At 46.0% G+C, this 20,870-nt stretch overlaps 1 protein-coding gene across 2 annotated transcripts in view; it reads right to left on the bottom strand.

Annotated features, from left to right (window-relative positions):
• Positions 1–6,224, bottom strand: part of Dnajc3 (DnaJ heat shock protein family (Hsp40) member C3) — a 46,110-nt gene extending 39,886 nt beyond the window's left edge. The window contains 1 exon segment of one of the 2 annotated variants that reach the window (NM_022232.2): positions 6,019–6,224. In NM_022232.2, the coding sequence (NP_071568.2) occupies positions 6,019–6,100 (82 nt within the window). In that variant the 5' untranslated portion in view covers positions 6,101–6,224. 2 annotated transcript variants of the gene reach the window in all.
• Positions 6,225–20,870: the final 14,646 nt, after the last annotated feature.

The following is a 20,870-nucleotide window of genomic DNA, read 5'->3' as shown; positions in this document are numbered from 1 at the left end:
GGACTTCTGAAAATACAAACTACTAATCAAGCTAAAATCCTCAGGCTGGGAAGGACTGTGGGCAGAGATGGAGATAAGCCCGGGAACTGTGTTGTAGAAAGAATAGAAAAAGGCCTATGACGTCTCCTCCTCAACAAAGACGCCATCTTAGAATGACTTAAGTGGAGGCCTTCAGTCTGGCTCTGTGAGTAAAGGCACTTTGCCACCAAGCCTTAAACTTGATCCCTGGATCCCATACCACATGATGGAATGAGAGACCCAGCTCCTGAAAGCTTTCATCTGGCCACCACACACTGTGCTAGTTCACAGCCCAACTCTACTGCGCCCTCAACGCCCTCCAACTCAGTTGTTGTTAAGAATGAACAAATTGAGTTGGTGGTGGCCCACAACTGTAATCCCAGCACTCATGGAGGCAGAGAGGTAGCCTGGTCTACATAGCTCCAGGGCAGCCAAGGCTACACAGTGAAATCCTGTCCAAAAAAAGAGAAAAAAGAATAAGATGAGGGTGTGAGGGAAAGGGAGTTAAACTGGGCTTGGATGTTGAAGAGAAAGGTTTTAAAGTACACGATTTTTCAAGGACAGGCACACTGAAGATTTTAACATTAGCAACACTGAGTGTGCAATCGAGATTGAGACCCTGCACCTAGAATGAAGTTAACAATAAGTTTTTCTCCATCTGTGTTTATCTCTTGGGTACACAAAACAAACTTGAATTTAATAGACTTGGGGATCTGCCAGGCAAGGAAAGCCAAAGAATACAAGAGCAGAGAACTATAAGGGTGTATTTGTAATAACGTGTTGGCCGTAATGGTCCACTAAGCTGAAGAAAATAGAGAAAAGCTAAGGATGCTTCCCCAATGCAGGTCTTACATTCCCTATTCTGTCAACTCTAAGGCAACACATCTAATTGTATGCCTCACACAGTACCACATAGCAACTTAACCTTCGCTGACGCACACGTCTTTCTTCGTAGTCCCAAACTCCTAGTGACTAGCTCATCGTATTATCAATGTTTAAAAGAATTAGATACATAAAGATACATAAAGCAAATACATTTAAGGTTGAAATGTAAAGGACTGCATTTTGAAGGACAGGTGACAAGGCTCCAGGGGAATTTCTATGTAAACAAAGTTAAAATGCTCATTAATAAATCAAAAAGAGGGGTTGAGGATTTAGCTCAGTGGTAGAGCGCTTGCCTAGTAAGCGCAAGGCCCTGGGTTCGGTCCTCAGCTCCGAAAAAATAAATAAATAAATAAATAAATAAATAAAGAAAGAAAGAAAGAAAGAAAGAAAGAAAGAAAGAAAGAAAGAAAGAAAGCAAGCAAGCAAGCAAGCAGGTGTGGTGGGGCAAGCCTGTAATGGCAACACACAGAGGGCAGAGGGAGAGGGGAGAGGGGAGAGGATCACTACAAGTCTGAGCCCATCCTAATATACATATCAAATTCCAGAGCCCATCCAGACTAGCCTGGGCTAAAGAGTGAGACCCTGTCTAAAAACAAAACACGCAGCTCTTCCAAGGACTGCAGCACCTCAGGGCCCAGGTTTCGACAGATTCTTCAAAATGGAGCACGCCATGGAAACCATGATGCTTACGTTTCACAGGTTTGCAGGGGAAAAAACTACTTGACAAAGGAGGACCTGAGAGTGCTCATGGAAAGGGAGTTCCCTGGGTTTTTGGAAAATCAAAAGGACCCTCTGGCTGTGGACAAAATAATGAAGGACCTGGACCAGTGCCGAGATGGAAAAGTGGGCTTCCAGAGCTTTCCATCACTAGTGGCAGGACTCATCATTGCATGCGATGACTATTTTGTAGTACACGTGAAGCAGAAGAAGTAGGCTAACAGGAGCCCTGGTACCCACACCGTGATGTGTCCTCTCCCATGGGGTCACTTGAGGAATCTGCCCCACTGCTTCCTGTGAGCAGATCAGGACCCTTAGGAAATGTGCAATTAACATCCAACTCCAATTCAACAAGCAGAGAAAGAAAAGTTAATCCAATGACAGAGAAGCTTTTGAGTTTTACATTGTTTGCATCCAGTTGCCCTCAATAAAGAAAGTCCTTTTTTTAAGTTCTGGAAACACATACACACACACACACACCCCAATGGATTAGTTAAAAGAAGATCATGACAATACAAACTGAACTTAGCCACCATTATTTCTATGGGCTTCTCACCCTAAAACAAGTCTGTCCCACAGAATGGAGGCAACCCCAGGCATTCTCTCAGCAAATGCTAGCTGGTGAGATAAGCCAGAACACTGACACTACTGCCGACCGTATAATCTTGCTAAATAGTTCAAAATAATTTTAGGAAGTTATCTATATCATCTGGTTATATAAACTATTAAAATCATGCATTTAAATTTTTCTCTTCATATGTACCTAATACCAAGGAAATCATGCAAACAGTAAAATATACTGTTAATTTATGGGTTTAAATACAATGTACCACAACCTTCTGTTTGCAAAGATTTTCAAGTCTTTTCCCATGATGGTCAAAATATAGTTTAATCAGCTTAACTGAGTGAATTAAAAACTAGGTTCCTGGCCTACCACAGTGGTACACAGCAATCCTGGCAGAAGCAGAGGTAGAAGCAGGTGGATCTCCGCGCTCGAGGCCAGCCTGGTCTACAGAGTAAGTTCTAGGACAGCCAGGGCTGCACAGAGAGACTCTGGGGATGGGATGGTCGTTGGTTTTATCTGGGTTCATTAGCCTCAGTCTTGACGAGGCAGGCAGGTCAGGTGGTGCCACAGTACACTTAAGGCTGGAGGGAGAAGACATTCGGGAGAGCTGTCTGAGAACAGGAAGTGTGAGACAAGAACACTGTGAGCATGCAGGAAATGATATATGAAGAGCATTGTGACAACAAAATGTTTTTAGTCTGCATTCATATTCAAGTCACCAACCAAGCCATAAGCAACAAATGAAATAATCTTATTTGTAATGAAAGAATGCTAAAGGTCTTTCTGTACTTCTGTTTGAATTTATGTGTCTGTAGGTGTGAGAGCTTATGTGTCCCAGCGCCTCAACTCCCTGCAGCTGGGGCTGGTGTGCTGCTGACAGCTGAACTCACAGCCTCTCCAGGAGCCACCTAAGCTGAGCCATCGCTCCAGTTTCTAAAACTTTCTTTCTACTCAAAAGTTCTATGTCTCTTCCTCTAGCTTTCTTTCAAAGCCTATGAGAAAGGGAATTTGTAGAGTCAATTAATGATATCTGCTTTCCTCCTCTAGATTACAACAGAAAAGCCTAATTGAAAAGAGTACTTTTAAATCAGAAAAAAAAAAGGAAAAAGACAGACAGACCAGTTAAGTGTATCGCTATGTTTCCTACAATATGAAACTGTGTTTCACATTTCCAGTTCTCAGACAACTCTCCAATGTCTTCTCTCTCCAGCCTTAAGTGTACTGTGGCACCACCTGCCTGCCTCCTCCTCAAGACTGAGGCTAATGAACCCAGATATAACCAAATTATAAAGAAAACATAAACTAATAATTTGCTACTTTATATCTTGATAACCCCATGACCAATTCTAGGATCTAATAAAAAGCAGCCCCCCTAATTCAGTTCCAACATGTAATTCATTACCCTTGTGATTCTCAAAATGAGGCCATCTGGGATCCTTTAGAAATGCAGACTCCACTGCCCATCACTGCCTGTTAAATCAGCAGCTCTGCAAGTGCCTAGAACTCTAGAAGGACTCTGTGAGATTCTGATATACAGTTAAGCTGGAGAACCACTGTTTTGGGAGGAAAAACAAGTTTGGGGATTTTTGTTTTCTTTTGTTTGGGGGAAGGTTGTTTGGTCTTCAGATTTTTGTGGGTGTTTTGTTTTGTTTTGTTTTGTTTTGTTTTTGGTTTGTTTGAAGACAAAGTGTCATACTGTAGCTCGGCGTGGCCTACAACTCATAGAATAACTCAGGCTGGTCTTTAAGTCACCTCCCTGTCACTTTCTATTGATAACTTAAAAATGCTGATTTTGCTCAGTTGCCCAACTTTAAAATGCCTGAAATGGATGCTACCAGCAATTTCCTGTTCCCACTTCATACAGAGGTAAGTTTTATTTTTAAAGATTTTATTTAACACTATGTGTGTGTGCACGCTTGTGCACTTGAACCCATGTGTGTGCATGTGTTCTCCCCTCCCCCTCCCTCTCTCTGTCTTTCTGTCTCTCTGACTGTCTGTCTCTGTCTCTCTCTGTCTTTCTCTGTGTCTGTCTGTCTCTGTGTCTGTCTGTCTGTCTGTCTGCGCCCTACCCCCACCCCCCATCTCTGGACCTGAAGAAGACTCCTGGAGTTGGAATCACAACTAACTCACAGTTGCCTGATCTGGTACTGAGAATGCAAGTCCAGTCTTCTGCAAGACCAACAAGCACACTAACCATTTCTCCAGTCCCAAGGTAAATTTTCATTAAGCTGGTTGAACATCAGTCCCCATAGGTGTAAAACTGACAGGATCACACATCTCTGTGGGATAAGAGATGACTGAAATGCCCTTTTCTTCTCCATCAGCTGCCATTTTGCTCAGGTAATACTTTTGGAAAAGACAACACTGGCTTCCCCTGAGAGGTGCCCTTAATGCTTTCCAGACAGAAAAACTCAGTTTCCTTATAGAAACATCACAGTAGAGAAATGAAATGCTAAAAGTCTTAAGAATCCTACAAAGAGGGGCTGGGGATTTAGCTCAGTGGTAGAGCGCTTACCTAGGAAGCGCAAGGCCCTGGGTTCGGTCCCCAGCTCCGAAAAAAAGAACCAAAAAAAAAAAAAAAAAAAAAAAAAGAATCCTACAAAGAACAGAAACTCAAATAAGGTGCTTGATCGACAAGCTACTGGAAAAGGTAAGGCAAACAAAAATAAGCATTTCTATATCTGAAGAATAAATTAAATTGACACTAAACATAGCATAGACAACTTCCTCTTAAGTATCCAAAATAAGTCATTAATGACAACTGGGCATGATCAATGCAGATGGAAAGAATTAGAAAATGAAAGAAAATTATAACGTATGAACCGTATTAAAATAGTCCAGGTCTTCAAATTCCCATCCCTTCACTTTTGAGACTGGCTCCAATGTCAAATTATTGGTCTCCATATTGTCACAGTACTAATTCTGATTCTGATTTGGGGTTCAAAGAACGTATGGTGATCAGGAAGCCAAAACCAAAAAAAAAAAAAAAAAAAAAAAAAAAAAAAAAAAACCAACAACAAAATCCTACCTTTAGTGGAAATGTAAAAACCTAAGAGTTTTATGAAGGTTTCACCATAAACTATTCCAAAGTTCTGCTCCTCAATCCCTCCAAAGGAATATCCAATTGTTTACTCTTTCCTAGACAACTATCCCCGGACTTACAGGAATGAGTATAGATCAGTGCCCAGGACATAAGTCACTACAGCATCTAACCAAGTTGGGAAGCATTGTTCAATGGGCATTTGGGGCTTCCATGTTTAACTCCTCCCCGCTCTGACACCCAAGATAGGACCGGCCTCTATTTTTTGCTATTCTGTTGGGAGTAGCCAACATACCAGTCCGGAGGCCAGGGTGAAATGTAAGCGCTCCCTATTTTTTTTAAGGAGATCTTTTTTGCGATGACAGGAAAAAGTAGCACGGGGTGGGGGTGGGGGGGCAAAAAGTTGAATGACGCCTTGCTGGGAACTGTAAAGCCACAGACAGCCCAGCAAGTTAGGCTCTGAACTCCAAGCCCAGGTGACTTCCCCAGGCACCAGCCTAAGTTGCGCTCCCCACGCGGGGTGGTGAGGGGATGGGACTGGCTTCAGGAATAGGACCCGTCCCGTGCGTGCCGTCGTTCTCGCCTCCTCCCGACAACCCGGACCCAGTGTCCCCCGGACGCCGGACTCCCGGCTGCTCTGGCCCAGGCCGCCGTCCTGGCCTCGTGGCCCGCCAGTCCCTCCTCTCGGCACACGGAACCGGAACCCGGCTCGGACCCAGCCTCGCGCCCCGGAGCGGCGCTCCCGGCCGGGACTAGGATCCGAAGCCCGCCCCGCGAACAGGGCGGGACTCACCTTCGTACTGCAGGTCCACCAGGACAAGCAGGAACGGGAACACCGCGCCCAGCCGGCTGCGCACCGAGCCGGGGGCCACCATGTCCAAGGGCACCTGAGCCGAAGAGCAGGAAGGTGCGCGGCCCAGCAGCCCGCGCGGCCAACAGCCCGCAGCGAAGCGCCCGCCGTCCGCTCAGTCGGTCAGCGCTCGGGCCTCGGCCGCGGCTGGCGCCCGGCGGCGGAAAACAGCGCTGGGCGGGGCCCGCAGACGCCACGCCCCGGGAGCCGCCGCCACCCAATCGCCTTCCTCCTGGCCACAGAGCGGCCCAGCTCGCCTGGGTCGTGGTTGGCGCTGATTGGCTTTGGAGGCTGACGCCCCGCCCCATCTCTGATAGGGTAACGTGGAAGCACAAGACGAGGCTGCGTCCGCTGGTCGTGGAGCTGTCAGCGGGCTCCAAACCGCCGCCGAGAGCCTGGGAGGAAGAGGCTGGGGAGGCCGGGCTGCGGCCGCCGAGTCCGCATGCGCGGGCCTCAGAACCCTTCTGGGCCAGCGTTGCAGGCTGGGTTGGCAGGGGCGGCGGGTTCCTGGAGCGAGCCCAGGTTCCCTCGGGCAGGGTTAGGGGATAAAGCCCCGCCGCCGCCGCCTCCTAGGCTGGCAGAGCCAGAGTCTCAGGAAGTCTCCAGGGACGTCCGAGACGTCTGGAATTGACTTCTTGAAAGAAATGGCGAAGAAACCCAAATAGCCGCTCTGTGGGTGAAAAAGGAAAAAGTTTATTCCAAACTGCGAAGGCAGAGAAAAGCGCTGCGCCGGTTTGGGCCACAGTGGGAATTTATCTCCTGGGTTATATGGGAACTTGAGGTGCTAATAGACACCACAGTCATAAATGGAAAGAGCCACATGTCCCTCTTAGAATGACTGGTCTTAGCAAGTAGGAACTACCTTCAGGCCCCTGAGTTCTGGAATACTGCCTAGATGCCCTACCTGGGGGAAAGGGATTCCTTGGGGGACCTGACACTGTTGAGGTCTTCTAGTGAGTCGGAGATGCAAGAACCATTCTACCAAGTCTCACAGTAGGTCTGGGCGGCTCTCTTAAAATCCGCAGTCCTTTTATTGTGTCTCCAAAGAAACTTTTTTTTATAGGTTGGCTTGATGTTTTCCGGGGCTATTTCCTGCCTCAGGCCAATTATCTATTTGTGTGTCCTTGAAATTCTTCCACGGCCTTCAGCTCACCCTGCTCAACAGAACACCAGCCCATTTCTTGCTCAATCTTTAGTATTAGCTTTCTGATTTCCCAAGCAATGGCCTTGGCAGTTTGGAATAAACCTCTTATATACCCACTGAGTGACTATTTGGGTTTCTCTACTGTGCCTATTTCATTCAAAGAGTTAACTTGAACAAGAAAGGAAAAAGGGGCTGGAGAGATGGTTCAGTGGTTAAGAGCACTGACTGCTCCTCCAGAGGTCCTGATTTCAAATCCCAGCAACCACATGGTGGCTCACGACCATCTGTAATGAGATCAAATGCCCTCTTCTGGTGTGTCTAAGACAGCTACAGTGTGTGTGTGTGTGTGTGTGTGTGTGTGTGTGTGTGTGTGTGTGTGTAAAAACTTGAACAAGATCTATGTTATATTAATCAGGTAGGCGTTGGCCATAGCTAGTCTGTTTGAACAGGCACTATACAGCAGCAGCGTTTCACACATAGTTAAATAATGTGGGTTTGTTGTTCAAAGCTTTGGAAACCTCAGTGTTACTTCATGCTTGCAAGGACTTAAGCATTATGATGACATTTGAATGAAAAGAGACATGACTGACTGCTCCTAGGTATGGTGGAGAAGAAAGTTTATTGTAGGTAAAAGGGAGAGATTAGAGACAGAAACATCTGGGATAGTGGACATGATCCTGAGCTGTGTGAGAAGAAGAGAAAGGGAACCAGATGGAGTGGCTAAAGGGGCAAAAGGTAAAAAAAAAAAAGAAAAAAAGAAAAAAAGAAAAAAGAAAAGCTGGCAAACCAAAATGGCTGGGTTATATAGGGAAGAGTCTCTGAAGGAAGGGAAGCCCAGCCCCTAAGCTGGAGAATTCTGGGTAAAGGGCTGGACTTGCCAGCCATACCCTGTAAACGCACAGGGACTGAGGGATGTTGGGAGAACTTTGCTATGTTAAATAGGACCTCAGTCATCTGTCCCAAATTGGAGACCTAACATATTTGTAATGTTCTGAGATACACAGTAAAGGATGAAAAAAGAAAGGTTTTGTTCTATTCCAAAGAAATAGAATGTAAAGGAAATGGTTTGTGGTTGGAAGAAATGAGTCCCTTGTGAGCCTCTGGGAAGGTAGTGGTGAAAAGCACAATCTTTAGAGTCATGGAATCATGGCTGTTATATAAACTGTCCTCATCTGTAGACTGAGTATGACCCCAAAACCTCTACAGTTCGAGGGCCTATGAAGCAGGTAAACATTCCTACAAACTGTAGTGTGACCAACAGATGCCACTCTGCAACAGGAGCAAAATAACGAAGCTTCCCGGTCTGGTCAAAATGTGTTCGTCTGAGATACACACAGACACAAAGGTAGGAGATGATCCCACTGTCCTCGAGTGAAGACCCCACACAAATGAAGCCCTTCTGGCCAGAGGATCCAACACAACATTGAAGCATCTCGAAAGGAGAAAAAAAGAGAGTAAAAACAGCCCTTTATGATCCCTAGATGTTGCTTGTGATTCTGGCCTTAAGGAAAAGAAGAACGAAAAGTTTCCTAAGGACAGATGCAGCTTTCAAAACAACATATTCGTGTTGTAGGCTGTGAATAGATAGCAAGGGTCTTCAGTGCTGAGAGCCTCTCAACATTTTCAAGCAACCACCTAAGAATCCTATAATAAGAACTACAAAGTATCCCTCAAGTATCCCTCGAGAAAACAGGATCTACGATTCACAAGTATCCCTCAAGAAAAGATGATTTTACAAAAAATAATGTCTACCTATTGACAAAAAGCTTGACTAGCTCTCAGTCTTAGAGGGTAGAGGTGTGTCAGGCAGGGAAAGCTTGGTAACTGTGGTGATAAGAGCCTACGGAATGCTGTCCTCAGTCATCTTGGGGATTAGAAGCAGAGATGGGACCAGAAGCAAGGCTGGGCTGTAACTGTCAAGACCCTAAGAGAGCACTGGAAGCCTACATTAGCCAGCTAGGCCCTGTGTACAGAGACTCTTCAACCTCCCAAAAAGACACTTTAGCAGGGGACCAGCTGCTCAAAGTACTCGGTGATAATCCATGTTCAAAACCCCAGCAAAATAACGTGACCTTAGGCTGTAAGTAAAGTCCCTTTAGGAGAGAGACAGAGGAAATAGAAAGTGAACGGCTTTGAAACGGAGAAAGGCTTGGTATGTTTTAGAGTTAGTGGGTCACAGTATAACAAACTCAAACCACAGTGATGTAACCTGGTAGCAAGAGGTAGAAAGAAAGCTCCACTACTGAGGATGACATCACTTCCTGATAAGCCCATGGTAAGTCCAAAGTACTGGTCATGAGCTGCAATCGACAGATGAAACCTAGTGAATCCAATCCTGTATGCTGAGGAGGGGGAGGAGGGGAGGGAGAAGAGGAGGAGGGGGAAGAAGAGGAGGAAGCCAAGGGGAAGTTGCCCCTCACTGCCTCTGTGCAGTGTCACAAGAGTATCACACGTCTAACTAGTATTTAAACACAATCACAACTCTATGTGCTCTCTGCTCCTCACCACTCTAAACAAGAACCTTGTTCAACCAAACCATCTTGAGTTGGGCCTGTCTTATCAAGGACCTGTTGCCTGTGCTCTGGACAGCTCTCCTCACAACCCTACCTGCTCTTTGGGGTTGGTGAAGAGTCACCAACACAGACTCCGGGAGCAGGTGAGAAATGCTGCTGCCAGCTCCTCTGAGCACTGCTGCAGGCTCCTCCTTTAATACCCTCCACCCACACCCTCATTGGTCCCCAGAAAGTATCTATTCTAAACAGCAGTTCCTGATTGGCTATCACTGTTTGCATTAGCAATCCTTGTTCTCTCAGGCACTCCTCAATTAGGTCCTCCTGCAGGAATGCTGGTGTCACAGGAAATGCTTTTGAGCCTGCACGGTCCGCAGCGGTTAAATAGAGGTAGCCCTGCCATTCCTGCTACATATCCACCCTTCTGTTTTAGATTTTGACAGCCTAGTGGAGCCGGGGTGCCATTGCTGGACCCCACCTCGGAGGATTCCAGGATACTGGACTGTACCTGTCTTAGGTTGTCCTGTCTTTCAGGATCTTATAGGTCATTGACTACCAGCCCTCAAAGAGATATCACTCTGGAAGCACGTCACACATGGAGGAGACAAGGGCCAGCCTACATGGCGGTCTCACAGATCTCTGCCATCCAAGCTTTGATCACTTCCTTATTGGGCTGCAATCAGGATATTCAAAAGCCATCAGCACCTGAAGGATTGTCTTATTCATGGAGCGCTGCCTGGAGATATGCTGTGTGAGACACTTAAACAAAGTAATTATTAGTATGACAATTCCTCCCATCATAGCATAAGTGGCTATCCACGAGGGGTCAAACAGCCTCTTAATATTGTCCCACACTTTTCCCAAGAACCTGGCATCTAGGGAGAGCACAGATACCCTGGTCACATCCGAGGTTGGCTATGTTCTCCCTTAACAACACGAATAGTTAAGGAATTTGTCTGACCAGGTACCTTCGAGATATTGAGCCAACTGTTGTCAGACTTCAGTAGTATTATGTACCTGGTAAAAAGTTAGGCAGATTGAGCAAAACCTGGGGTCCCATGCCAATGCCAATAAAGACATGACCCTCACAAGGGCCAACCTTCTTACTTCTGCTAGTAAGTCAATCTGTTGCTGTAAAATGTGGACATCTTGATAAAAATGTTGATTTAGTACCTCCTGAGCCTGTAACACATCTGCTGACCTAGAGACTACAGCATTGACAGTCTCCATCCATTGTACTGGCTGTCTTGGTCCGGGCAACAGCAGGTGTTGTCACCCAAGCAATGCCTGCAGAGATAGCAGCCGTAAGACCAAAATCCCTCTTCCTCCGGTGTAGGGGTTGTGAGTGAGTCTGGTCCACCAGAGTGATGGCATGAGATCGGGGGGAATTTACAACAGGCATCCAAATACCGGCTGGTTCCCTCATCAGGAAAGCCATTGTTGAATCCCCCATCCAGCAGGACCTTTTAGGTTGTTAGAAGTAATTTTTTTTCTTTTCTTTTTTTCGGAGCTGGGGACCGAACCCAGGGCCTTGCGCTTGCTAGGCAAGCGCTCTACCACTGAGCTAAATCCCCAACCCCAGAAGTAATTTTAACATTACATCGAAAGCAGAAAGTTACCAAAGGGTCTCAGGCAAAGAACTTACCTTATTGAAATATTTGTTGACAAATTCTAGAGGTCAAACAATGTGTTTGAGAGATTGTCGTGCTAAGCTGGCCAGAAGAGGAATGACAGAAAGACAGACAGAGCAAGCTAAACTGCAGATCTTTTTTTTTTTTTTTGGTTCTTTTTTTTGGTTCTTTTTTTTGGAGCTGGGGACCGAACCCAGGGCCTTGCGCTTCCTAGGCAAGCGCTCTACCACTGAGCTAAATCCCCAACCCCTAAACTGCAGATCTTACATGAAACAAAATGGTAACCAATAGACAGGGATCGGACCACTCAAAGAATCAATAGTTTAAGTAACTAGATAGTATCATTTGCTAACATCTGGTTTAGGCAAGGGAAGACAAAATGAAAATTGGGAGTTACTTTTAGCCACATTATGTTTGAAATGCTTCTTAGACACTGTCTTAGTTAGGGTTCTACTGCTGTGAACAGACACCATGACCAAGGCAACTCTTATAAGAACAACATTTAACTGGTTCAGAGGTTCAATCCATTATCATCAAGGTGGGAACATGGCAGCATCCAGGCAGGCCTGGTGCAGGAGGAGCTGAGAGTTCTACATCTTCATCTGAAGGCTGCTAGTGGAAAACTGGCTTCCAGGCAGCTAGGATGAGATTCTTACCCATATGCACAGTGACACACCTACTCCAACAAGGCCACATCTAATCGTGCCACTCCCTGGGCCAAGCACGTACCAACAGCACTGACATCAAAGTAGAAATATAAAATAGGTGGCTGTTCTGTATTCGGAGTCGGGAGAAGCCAATGGAGAAGAGGGATTTTACAATCATGAGACATGAGTGGATGAGATCACCTATAGGCAAGGTATAAAGAGAACCAAACAGAACTGTCGGGGAAGGGAGAGGAGTAGGGCAAGAGCACCCAGGATAGAGCACAGGGACAGCAAAAGATGGAGATTCTGCAAGATCAATGGGAAAAGAAAAACCAAGGAGAGTATAACGCACAGAAGACTGACATGTAGATCTGAGAAGAGGAAGACATGATCTGAGAGTCCAAGACAGGAAGGGCAGGGAGACAGAGGACTGCTGACTTTCACCAAGGAGTCTCACTGAGGGTTGAGAACAAAAGCCAGCTAAGCCCAGTGAGACAGAGCAAGTGATGAGATGAATGCAGCGAACAGACCTCTTCAAAGGATTACATTCAACACCCGCAAACGTTGGCAATTTGGAATTTCCCACAATAAAACCGTTGCTGCTTAAAGAGTACTGAGAGTGCTGCTTAAAATGCAAAATAGTCATCTTGAGAGGGTGAGAGTCAAGGGGGAGAAAAAAAACTTTTATTTTATTTTTTTGAGGTAATATTTTAGTGTATCTTACAGTGACTGTCATCTATCTGACAGGGATTCTCAGTGATAGAGACTGAGTATTGCCTTTTTCTCAGAGTCCGTCCTTGGGGATGGGGGAACTGTTGATAAGGGAAGTTGATTGCTGGGGGAAGAAAAGGTCTATTTCCCAGTGGTATGGCCACAGGTAAGTTACCACTGCTTAAGTAAACACACGGTGAGGACAGGTGGGAAGCAGCAAGGGTGCGGCAGGACTAGGAGAGAATTGAAAGGACAGCTGGGCAAAGAAGATCACAAGTGAGGGGTTGGGGATTTAGCTCAGTGGTAGAGCGCTTGCCCTGGGTTCGGTCCTTAGCTCCGGGAAAAAAAAAAAAGATCATGAGTGTGTGTGTGTGTGTGTGTATGTGTGTGTGCCTGCATGCTTGTGTGAGTGTCTGTATGTGTGTGTGCATGTGTGAACATGTGTGTTTGCACGCATGCATGTGTATGTATGTGTGCCTGTGTGGTTGTGTGTGCATGCATGTGTGTATGTGTGTGCATGTGTGCATGTATGTATGTGTGTATGTGTGTATGTATGTGTGCCTGTGTGTGTGTTTGTGTGTGTGTGTGTGCCTGCCTGCATGGTTGTGTGTGTGTCCAAGTGTGCGTGTGTGCATACACATGTGTACGTGTGTGTGTATATATATATGTATATATATATGTGTGTGTGTGTGTGTATGTGTGCCTATGTGTGTACATGTGTGTCTTCATTTGTGTGTGTGCCTGCATGGTTGTGTGTGTGTCCGAGTGTGCGTCTGTGCATTCTTGTGTGTGTGTGTGTGCATGCATGTGTGTATGTGTGTGTGCCTGTGTGGTTGTGTGTGTGCCTGTGTGGTTGTGTGTATGTGGCTCCTAGAGAACTCAAAGAAGATGCATGTATCTGGAAGGCAAAGCCTGCATATATCCTGGATATATACTCATGGCATCCATTCAATCGTAGGCAGATCACGGATGGCAGTCTCTGTATCTGCATTATCACACATGAGACAGAGAGGGTAAAGGGATGCAGGAATTACTTGCGGGTGCCCACCTCAGGTCACCGGAGGCCAAGCCTGGCCTTTTGATAAGGCACAACTTTTTTTTTAAGTTGGGTAGTGGCAGAGCAGCCTTTAATCCCATCAGGCTTCTCTGTAATTTGAGGCCAGCCTGGTCTACAGAACAATGCCCAGGGTAGCCAGAGCTACACAAAGAAACGCTGCATCTTGATCATCTCTGCCGACTCCTCCAGCACCCCTGTTCTCGGGTTCCCACAACACAGCTCCCTCACAACTTCTGCCTTTTTCCTTTTTCTTCATAACTCACCGAGTCCAATTAATGGTGCCCATATTTACGTGGGCATTAGGTTATCCACTGGGGCCACAACCCTAAAGAAAAGCAACACTTGCTTCCCGTCATGAACTGCCAAGAGCTCCTCAACTAGGACTGGGGACTCTCCCCATTTCATAACTGGATTTTCGCTGGCTCCCTCTTGGCAAGACATGCAGGTAGCCATGTGTGTAACAGCCGTGCCATTCCAAAGCATTTCACAGTGCCCTTCCGTGCCTCAGGCTCTCACAGTCCTTCTGTCTCTTCTTCCATGATGTTCCTGCTCCGTGTGTGTGTGTGTGTGTGTGTGTGTGTGTGTGTGTGTGTGTGTGTGTGTGTACATGCTCTTGTGAATGTGTGTGTACATGCTTATGTGTCTGTTTGGATTATGCATCTGTGTGTATGTCTGTTAGGGTATGTGCTTCTGTGTGTCTGTCTCTCTGTGTCTGTATGTCTGTATCTGTGTGTGTGAATGCATCAATGTATATGTCTGTGTGTCTGCAAATGTGTGTATATGTGTGTGTTTTGCTTGTGTGTCCATATGTGTGAGTGTGTATGTCTCTGTGTGTGTCTGTATGTGCATCTGTGAATGTGTGTATATCTGTGTGTGCCTATGTATGTATGTCTGTATGTGTGTCTGTGACTGTGTATGTATGTCTGTATGTATGTCTGTTATGTCTGTGAGTGTGTGTATATCTCTGTGTGAGTGTATATGTTTGTATGACTGTGTATGTCTGTATGTGTGTATGTCTGTGTGTATGTCTGTGTGTATATGTCTCTGTGTGTGCTTGTGTGTGTGTATTTGTATGTTCGTGTGTGTGTATGTGTGTGTGTGTGTGTGTGTGTGTGTGTGTGTGTGTGTCCGTTGGAAGTCAGAGGACAGCTTTTCAAAGTTGTTTTCTCAAGGTTGAACTTGTCAGGCTTTGCCCAGGACCTTCTTTCCCTATTGAGCCTTCCCGGTGTAGTCTCCCTCTCGAACCCTTCTGAATATCTCTGTAGAGTCTAGATGCACACCAAAGCAAGCATAACACAAACTCAGTGAAGGGATCTGAAATGCTCACACAAGAGCAGCCGAGAGAGGAAAGTTTGCCAACTTTGCAATGGAGAACTAAATTCCCCTCTCAAACCCCAAGCCCCAACGTTGCTACGGCAACCAGAATACAAATCTAGCTTGGCCAGGTTGAGCACTGAAGAGTTAGAGACTCAAAGAAGATGTAGGAATTTGCTAACTTATATCCTTAAAAGCAAAATGCCTTAGGACTGGAAAGATGGCTAAGTGGTCATCAACACTGGCTTCCAGAGGACCTAAGTTCACTTCTCAGCACAAACATCATACGAGATTCACACCTGCCTGGAACTCCTGCTCCAGCAGATCTAACACACACACACACACACACACACACACACACACACACACACACACACCTTCCTGGCTTCTGCAGGTACCTGAACATATGTGGCAGGCATACAAACGCAGACATATGAATAAAAATTTTGAATATTGTTAAAATGACCCCCGTGGACAACGCCACTCTAAGAAGACACGGTGGTTAAATGGAAACCTCAGTACAAAGCACGGGTTACCTCCCTACAAGTTATGGGTCAGGGAGGTCTGAGAGTCCTTCAGAACCACTCAGCTTTTGTCATTGTTCAGGCTCGCCTGTCTTAAGTCGTGTGGTGGTTTGAGTATGCCTAGCCCAGGGAGTGGCACCATGTGGAGGTGTGGCCTTGCCAGAGTAGGTGTGTCACTGTGGGCTTCGGCTTTAACATTCTCATCCTAGCTGCAAGAAGGAACAAGAGGTGGAAGTCTCAGCTCCTCCTGCACCAGGCCTGCCTGGATGCTGCCATGCTCCTGCCTTGATAATAACAGACTGAACCTCTGCAACTGTAAGCCAGCCCCAATTAAATGTTGTCCTTAGAAGAGTTGCCTTGGTCATGGTGTCTGCTCACAGCATTAGAACCCTAACTAAGACAAGTGGTCAGGCACTATTGCAAAGGGCACCACATACTTGCCTTACAGGACACGAGTTATAATCTTGACCTGACCAGGAAAGTCTCCCTGGTTACTTTTCATAGTACTGTAAAGTGCTGGGTGGGCTACTGGGGGAGAAAAGACACCCATGCTCTTACCCAGCCCTGCAGCCCGCATGCTCCCACGCTGATCTATTGAAGATGTTCCCAGTGCCACAATACTGGCAAGAACGTTTACTGGAGTGTCGTAGATACCTTCAACTGTCTTCTTCATACAAACCTACATTCAGCCTGGAAGAGGGGACCACAACAGAAGTATTCCACAAACCAGATTAGCCTGAGGCCATATCCGGAAGTATTTTCTTTTTCAAGACGGGATCTCACTGTGTAGCTCTGGCTATCCTGGATTCAACACGTAGACCAGTCTGGCCTCTAACTCACAGAGAGCTGCCTGCATGGCACTACTCCCCTCTGAGGTATTTTCTTAATTACTAATTGTTGTAGGAGGGCCTAACACAGTGTGGGCCATCTCTAGATAGACAGACTTGGGCTGTATAAGAAAGGTGGTTGAGCCAGGCATGATGGCACATGCCTTTAATGCCAGCCTTTAATGGTAGGGGGGGTGTGTGGATCTCTGTAAGTTCAAGGCCAGCCTGGTCTACCAAGAGAGTTTTAGGACAGCCAGCGCTGTTACACAGAGAAACTCTGTCTTGGAAAAGCAAACACACACACACACACACACACACACACACACACACACACACAGAGAGAGAGAGAGAGAGAGAGAGAGAGAGAGAGAGAGAGAGAGAGAGAGATGGCTGAGCCAGTCATAGGAAGCAAGCCAGTAAATAGCACTCCTCTGTGGTTTCTGCTTCAAGCTCCTGCTTTCAGTTTCTACCTTGGTTTCCTTGATGATTGATTAAAACCTGTAAGCCAGAACAAGCCCTTTCTCCCCCAAGTTGCTGTAGGAAATTAAACAGAAATTAAATCAGAACACAGAGTTGCTGACTACTCTCTTGATCGGATTTAAGTTCCTCTTCCCAGGAGAGAATCCATGCTGCTACTTTAAACATAGTCAAAACCCGTGCCTAGGGAAGTCATAGGCTACATCACAGAACCTATTGGCATTACCTTAGGTCATGCCACAAAGCCGACTTATAAATATTTATGTTCGTACCTACACATTAGTGCTGTTCTCAACCTTGGTCAGAGAGGCTTCTTATTTACAGAGGGCAGTGTTTAATGCAAAGATTCACAGTGGTCCCAAGTGCTGAGAATATGAGACTGTGAATCCTCTGCACAAGACACACCAGCGCGCGCGCACACGCACACACACACACACACACACACACACACACTTGTGCACAGACACACATGCATGTGTACACACATGCACACACGCTGCAATTTTTAAAATTGGACATTTGAAACAATGTCCCCCCATGATGTAAGCCCCCACGAGAATAAGAGAGATGTCCAGATGTGAACAGCGTTGTTGTCTTTCCTGATGTCACTGCCTTAGTAAGTCACACTCAGTAGATACTGCTAACCTCTTTCTACTATGTGAGAGACTTGCCTGCAAACTTGAATGAGCCAAGAGGCCACAGGTTTAACCTTTCTGGGGTAGGGTGGTGCTCCCCATCCTCTGCAAACCTTGTAAGGAGAACAGGACTTGGTGTCATTGTCAAACGCAAACTTTGGTGCAAGGACTAGAAAACAAACAAGGTGTGTACAAGCACCAACATCCTGATTCGGCAAGCAAGATCCAGAGGAGACTGCTGGGGACAGTATCCAGGCTGCTGTCTGCTGTTTTCTCTGACAGCCTACGTATATAGCCTTCCCCAGGCATTGCCTTAGACTGTAACCTTCAGGGAGGAAAGAAAACCTTTGCTTGGTGTCGCCTGCCCCCTTGTGATTTCTCCCAAGAACCCTAAGTCTGGGCGAAGGAAAGAGCTCAGTTGCTGGAGTGCTTGTCTGGTGCTGACAAAGTCTTGGGCCTGATGAACACTACATAAACTGGATAGGGCACGTGCCAGTGAGTTTGAGGTCACCCGGGAAGACCCGAGACTCTTTCAAAACCAAGCAACCCTGCAGCTTTAAGGGACTCTGGTCAGTTCAGGCAGGGCAAATGTGGCTGTGGCAGGCCTCGCCCTCCTCCCCATTCCCATTGCCTTGCTAAAAACTGTTAGACTACATTCCTAAAGCTAGCTCCAAAGTCTGTTCCTCTATTTGGCCACTTCCTCCTCCTGAGGCTGACTGGAAGGTCTAGCTATGGAAGTAAAGACGTCCAGCCATCAAAAGCCCCCTCTGGCTTACCTAATTAATATGCCCAATTAACTAAACACCTCGTCCTAACACCAGGTTCCCCTATTACCTTTATAAACTGCCATCTGCCCATGTACCACATCTGTATCCTCTCGACACAGAGGCAGTTCTTTGTCCCCTCTCCCTTGTTCCCTTCCCTTTCTCCCTATTCTCTATCCCTGCCCTTTGTCCCTCTGGGGCAGATAAATCTCCTTTGTGCTGAGAACTTGGTCTTGGAGGTCCTGAGCTGATATTGATCCCTTACATACACTAGTTGGCTGGCAACACTGCCATGTTTAACCTATATATAGTCTTTATATTTAAAATGGATTTCTTCTTTTGAGGTATGGTTTCACTATCCAGCCCTGACTGTCCTGAAACTCACTACATAGACTAGGATGGCCTCGAACTCACAGAGATCCTCCTGACTTTTCATTCCAAGTACTGGGATTAAAGATGTGCACACCATGCCTAGTTACAGAGGATTTCTTATAGATAACAAATTATGGATGTTTTTAATATAACACTTATACACTGTTAACACTTTGAAATTCTTCTTTAATTCATTTATTTAGACATTTCATTTAAAAATTATTATTGATATATGTCCCAGTGTTGTGTGAAAAGGCTTGCTCTGAGTAGATGTAATATATGTCTACTCACCTCAGATCAGAAACCCACAGCAGACCCAACTATGAATACCACAAAATATAATTTGGGGAACCAATGAATTTTATTGGGGTTACTTATAGGAGCAGAAATGACTCAGCTGGACCACCAAGGGCTACCCCAGCATGGGTGACAGCTCACAAAAGTGGGGAGCCTAGAGCACACTGCACATCTTGAAGGGAACTCATCAGATTGGAGAGAGTCCTTTCCAAATGATTGTTCTAAACTTCTTTGGGGGAAAATCTGCTGATTTCTGCTTCTCCCCAGTGGCTTATCTGCTCTCAGAATCTTCTTTGCAGCTTGTCTTGTCTGAGATTGCTTAACCCTGTCTGAGAAAGAATCTCCACTTTTACTGCTTACTGTGGTGGGGAGGGGCCTAGTGAATCTGGTCAGTTTCAGGAATTTCCTGGAGTTCTTTTGAGTTCTTTACCTTCCTGCTTAAAGAGCTTTCCTGCAACTTGGAATGTTTCATTCTCAGAGGAAACTATTACACAACATGTAGTTACTTTCTTGTTGCTGAGATAAGAGCTGTTGTAGTTAGGGTTTTACTGCTATGAACAGACACTATGACCAAGGCAACTCTTATAAGGACACCATTTAGTTGGGACTGGCTTTCAGGTTTAGATGTTCAGTCCATTATCATCAAGGCAGGAACATGACAACATCTAGGCAAGCAAGGTGTAGGAGGAACTGAGAGTTCTACATCTTCATTTGAAGGTTGCTACTGGAATGCTGGCTTCCAGGCAGCTAGGATGAGGTTCTTAAAGCCCACACCCACAGTGACACACCTACTCCAACAAGGCCACACCTTTTTTATTGGATAGTTTATGGATTAAATTTCAAATGTTATCCCCTTTTCCGGTTACCCCCTTTCCCCTCCCCTCTCTTCCTGCTTCTATGAGGATGTTCCCCCACCCACTCCCACCTCAACACCCTGGCATTCCCCTACACTGGGAAAACAAGCCTTCCTTCACAGGACAAAGGACTTCTCCTCCTATTGTTGCCAGACAGTGCCATCCTCTGCTACATATGTGGCTGGAGCCATGAGTCCTCCCCACCCCATACACAGATGTGTACTCTTTGGTTGGTAGTTCAGTCCCTGGGAGCTCTGGGGGGCAGGGGTCTGGTTGGTTGATATTGGTGTTCTTCCTATGGGGTTAGGGCCACACCTTCTAATGTTGCCACTTCCTGGGCCAACCATATACAAACCATAACAACACCCATGACCAAAAGCAACATGGGAAGGGAAGGACTTAGTTAGCTTACATCGGCTTAGTTATCCAAACACAATCTGTCATGAAGGGATGCCTGGGTAGTTACTTAGGGTGGAACCTGGAGGCAGAATTCAAAGCAGAGGCCTTGGAGAAGGGCTGTTTACTGGCTTGCTCCTCACGTTTGCTCAGTTTCCTTTAGAAGAAGGAGAGGAAGAGGAAGAGGAAGAGGAAGAGGAAGAGGAAGAGGAAGAGGGAGGGGAAGGAGGAGGAAGAAGAGGAGGAGGAGGAGAAGGAAGAGGGAGAGGAGGAGGACAACAATGATGACAATTTGGGATCACCCCACCCATAGTGAGCTGGGCACTCCCATATCAAACGGTAATATGGAAAATGCCCACAGACACGCCTATAAGCCAATCTGATGGAGGCAATTCTTTAACTGAAGTTCTGTATTCCTAGGTGACCACGGTTAATGTCAAGTTGATAAAAAAAAAAAAAAACTAACCAGCACGTTATTTTGTGCTAATATCTTTCTCATTTGTGATTGCTTCTAATTCTTAGAATTGAATTTAAATAGTTTATTGTATCTTCATTAACTTAAAGACCAGGTGTAAGACAGTTTTCAGGCTGTAAGGGTCCATGATTAACCTAAGAACGGTGTCCAGGACTCAAAC

The sequence above is a fragment of the Rattus norvegicus genome, chromosome 15, assembly GCF_021556685.1.
Source record: "Rattus norvegicus strain SHRSP/BbbUtx chromosome 15, alternate assembly SHRSP_T2T, whole genome shotgun sequence".
Taxonomy (NCBI): Eukaryota; Metazoa; Chordata; class Mammalia; order Rodentia; family Muridae; genus Rattus; species Rattus norvegicus.
This window is presented reverse-complemented; position numbering and strand designations above follow the sequence as displayed.